This window comes from Amblyomma maculatum, chromosome 1 (assembly GCF_055883805.1).
Source record: "Amblyomma maculatum isolate TAMU_Amacu chromosome 1, ASM5588380v1, whole genome shotgun sequence".
Taxonomy (NCBI): Eukaryota; Metazoa; Arthropoda; class Arachnida; order Ixodida; family Ixodidae; genus Amblyomma; species Amblyomma maculatum.
The window spans coordinates 49,142,271-49,144,951 of NC_139344.1; the positions used below are offsets into that span (position 1 = coordinate 49,142,271).

At 49.6% G+C, this 2,681-nt stretch overlaps 1 protein-coding gene across 1 annotated transcript; it reads right to left on the bottom strand.

The window, feature by feature from the left end:
* Nucleotides 1-423: 423 nt before the first annotated feature.
* LOC146202326 (histone H2A-like) lies at nucleotides 424-852 on the bottom strand. Its single transcript, XM_084600919.1, has one exon. The coding sequence runs from the start codon at nucleotides 850-852 to the stop codon at nucleotides 424-426; it is 429 nt and encodes a 142-aa protein (XP_084457045.1).
* Nucleotides 853-2,681: the final 1,829 nt, after the last annotated feature.

Genomic DNA, 2,681 nt, shown 5'->3' on the forward strand with positions numbered 1-2,681 from the left:
GTTGCCAGATGGGGTCGGTGATTATCGCTGAGACCGGCATCCCGAGCGTAGCGCGAGTTGCATCTTCGGGTCCAAAGTTCCAGGCGGGTGCAGTCTGCATTTCGGATGGCGGATAGTCCAGGAAAGAGCACGTACAAGCAGGTGGCCAATACATCAGTACCTGAAACACCAGGAGTGCGGTGAGCATAGTGCGTTGACCGGTGTCGTGCTTAAAGCCCCCAAAGTTTCATGTTTGAAGCTGACGAGTGGCGAAAAGGAACCAGATGAAGCAGTGAAAGCATGCATGCAGAGGCCTGTATATGCGTTGCCGAGAACATGCGCATGCGACGGATGAGCGGAGCCGATGATTAAAGAACAGCTATAGATCTTGGTTGTGAAGCAATGTGCTTTATTAGCAGACAGTTATTTAAATCAAACCAACTCCTAGTTGCTAGGTCCCGGTCCACCAGCCATCTTGTCTTTTTCCACAGTGCCTGGGCCATCGCTCTTCGGTTGGAGCCCCGCTGGGACGCGCGGCAGTACGCCACCCTCAAAAATATTTAGCCTGCGAAGCATCTGGTTCAACTGCCTCAACTCTTCATCGTTTTGGATGGCCAGATGAACATGGCGTGACTGGATAATGGTTTTCTTATCCTGCAGCGCGGCATCGCGGCCAAGTTCCAACATCTCTGCTGCCATGTACTCCAGGACAGCTGCAATGTAGACGGGGGCCAGGGCTCCCACGCGCAGGGGATGGTGTATCTTTCTTAACATCCTGTGGGCGCGACCGACCGAGAACTTCAAATCCGCCCGAGCCGAGCGAGAATTGGGCTTGATCTGTGAAGACGCCCTTCCAGCTGCCTGGCTCTCCATGTTATGAAACTGCGCGCATGCAAGAGTGAACGGTCAACTGCAGCCGCAGTGGAGGTGTACTATGGATAGACAACAGCAAAGTTAGGCACAGACAAAGCCGATGCAATCTGGAACGTAGCTAAGTGCGACATCCTTATTCGTTGCATTGCAAAGAGAACCATTCGTTCCTTGTAATAGGACAAAAAATATCGCAAACGGGCGTTAACTTGTTCATTAAGGAAACATCTCCTGTGAACTGCTTACTGACGAGGTATAACAAACAAATGCGCTTGTAATTCATTCACGTATAGCAGTAGAGCGTGACACATATCTAACTGCTGAGACCGTCATCTTAACAGGTAGATGTGCCGTGAAAGGACAGGAGCCAGCGGGAGCGGCCTACCTTGCCCGGTAAGATGGGAGGAATCATGCGACCCTGCGCAGTTCGCCTTCAGGCCAGGTCAATGAGGGTGCGCAACCCTAACGCTGAAATGTTTTGCTGGTGCGGAAGTCACATGACAGGCAGGCTTCTTTCCCAGGTTCCCGTGTGCTCTGGGGATGATGATGATGTCCTCAGTCGTAATTGCACATGCCAACGGCGGGGGATTGGCCAGGGTGCATTGCAGATGCAAAGCGCTCATGGACAAGGAGGGGAGTATTTGGGTAATTTTGTATCCTGAACTATAATTTGAAAAAAAAAGTAAAGTAAGGAACAGAGAAAACAGTGAATTCTCATTCTAGCGGAAGAATCGACCTAATGCAATTAAATTGTCGTGAACAGAATTGTACACTGGTTACCTGGCGTATCCATTGGCGCTTGCCTTGAAGAACAGGAAAACCAGGATAGATGAAGGCCTAGCCGAGGGAGAGGGATCCTCAAGCAAATTCTACGAAAAGAAGCGAACTGCTGGCAGGAGAGGTTTCGCAAGGAAATTTAGCTGGCGTTAGCTTTTTTTTCTTCGATGCTTTGTTACCATGCTGCACCCCTCATCGCTACAGTTAGTTGCTGAAGTTGCAGCTGCAGACGGCTCCAGTCATAGCCTCCTTTATAGTATAAAGGAGGCTATGCTCCAGTAGACTATAGGCATATAGAGTACCAGAATAGAGGATAAACGATGGTCGTTTAGGGTAACAAACTGGATTCCAAGGGAAGGAAAGCGTAGCAGGGGGCGGCAGAAAATTAGGTGGGCGGATGAGGTTAAGAAGTTCGCAGGGGTCAAGTGGATGCAGCTAGCACAGAATCAGGTTAACTGGAGAAATATGGGGGAGGCCTTCGCCCTGCAGTGGGTATAGTCAGGCTGATGATGATGATGAGAATACCAGATTATGTGCTTTCGTTCAAGCTCTGCACGATTGGTCGGCTTCTCAGCTGTCGTACGCCAAACTACTGATTTGTGCAAACTATATAACCGTGGTCGAGCAACCGTAGGAAGGGCTCCGTCTGTCATCAGTGCAGATTTTTCTTGACTGCACCATTAAACCGCGCTGTTGCATTGAAGGCGAGCGCCTAGTTTAAGCTAATCGCTTTGTACGTTCCGCAGAAAAGCCTCCTTTACCGCGGACGCCGGCCTGATATAATTCTGATTCGTCAACACAGTCAGGATGCCTCAACCACATGACCTGGCGCGGGAATTTCAAACACCCCCGTTGAAATTTAGCGCAAATTGAGGAGGATCTAAACAGGGCCGAAATTGGCGGGGTGGTTCCTCTAGAAGGGGTACTTCATAAAATTGACGAAATTAAATAGTATCAATCTGTCTTCATTTGGCTTCAAACCCATGCCCTTCGGATACTATGCAGTCAAGCAACTGTTAACGTAAGGTAGTATAGGACATGAAAGGCCGTTGGTA

What these genes read in the sequence shown, in the direction of transcription:
- LOC146202326 (XM_084600919.1), bottom strand. Translation starts at nt 852, where the DNA reads ATGGAGAGCCAGGCAGCTGGAAGGGCGTCTTCACAGATCAAGCCCAAT.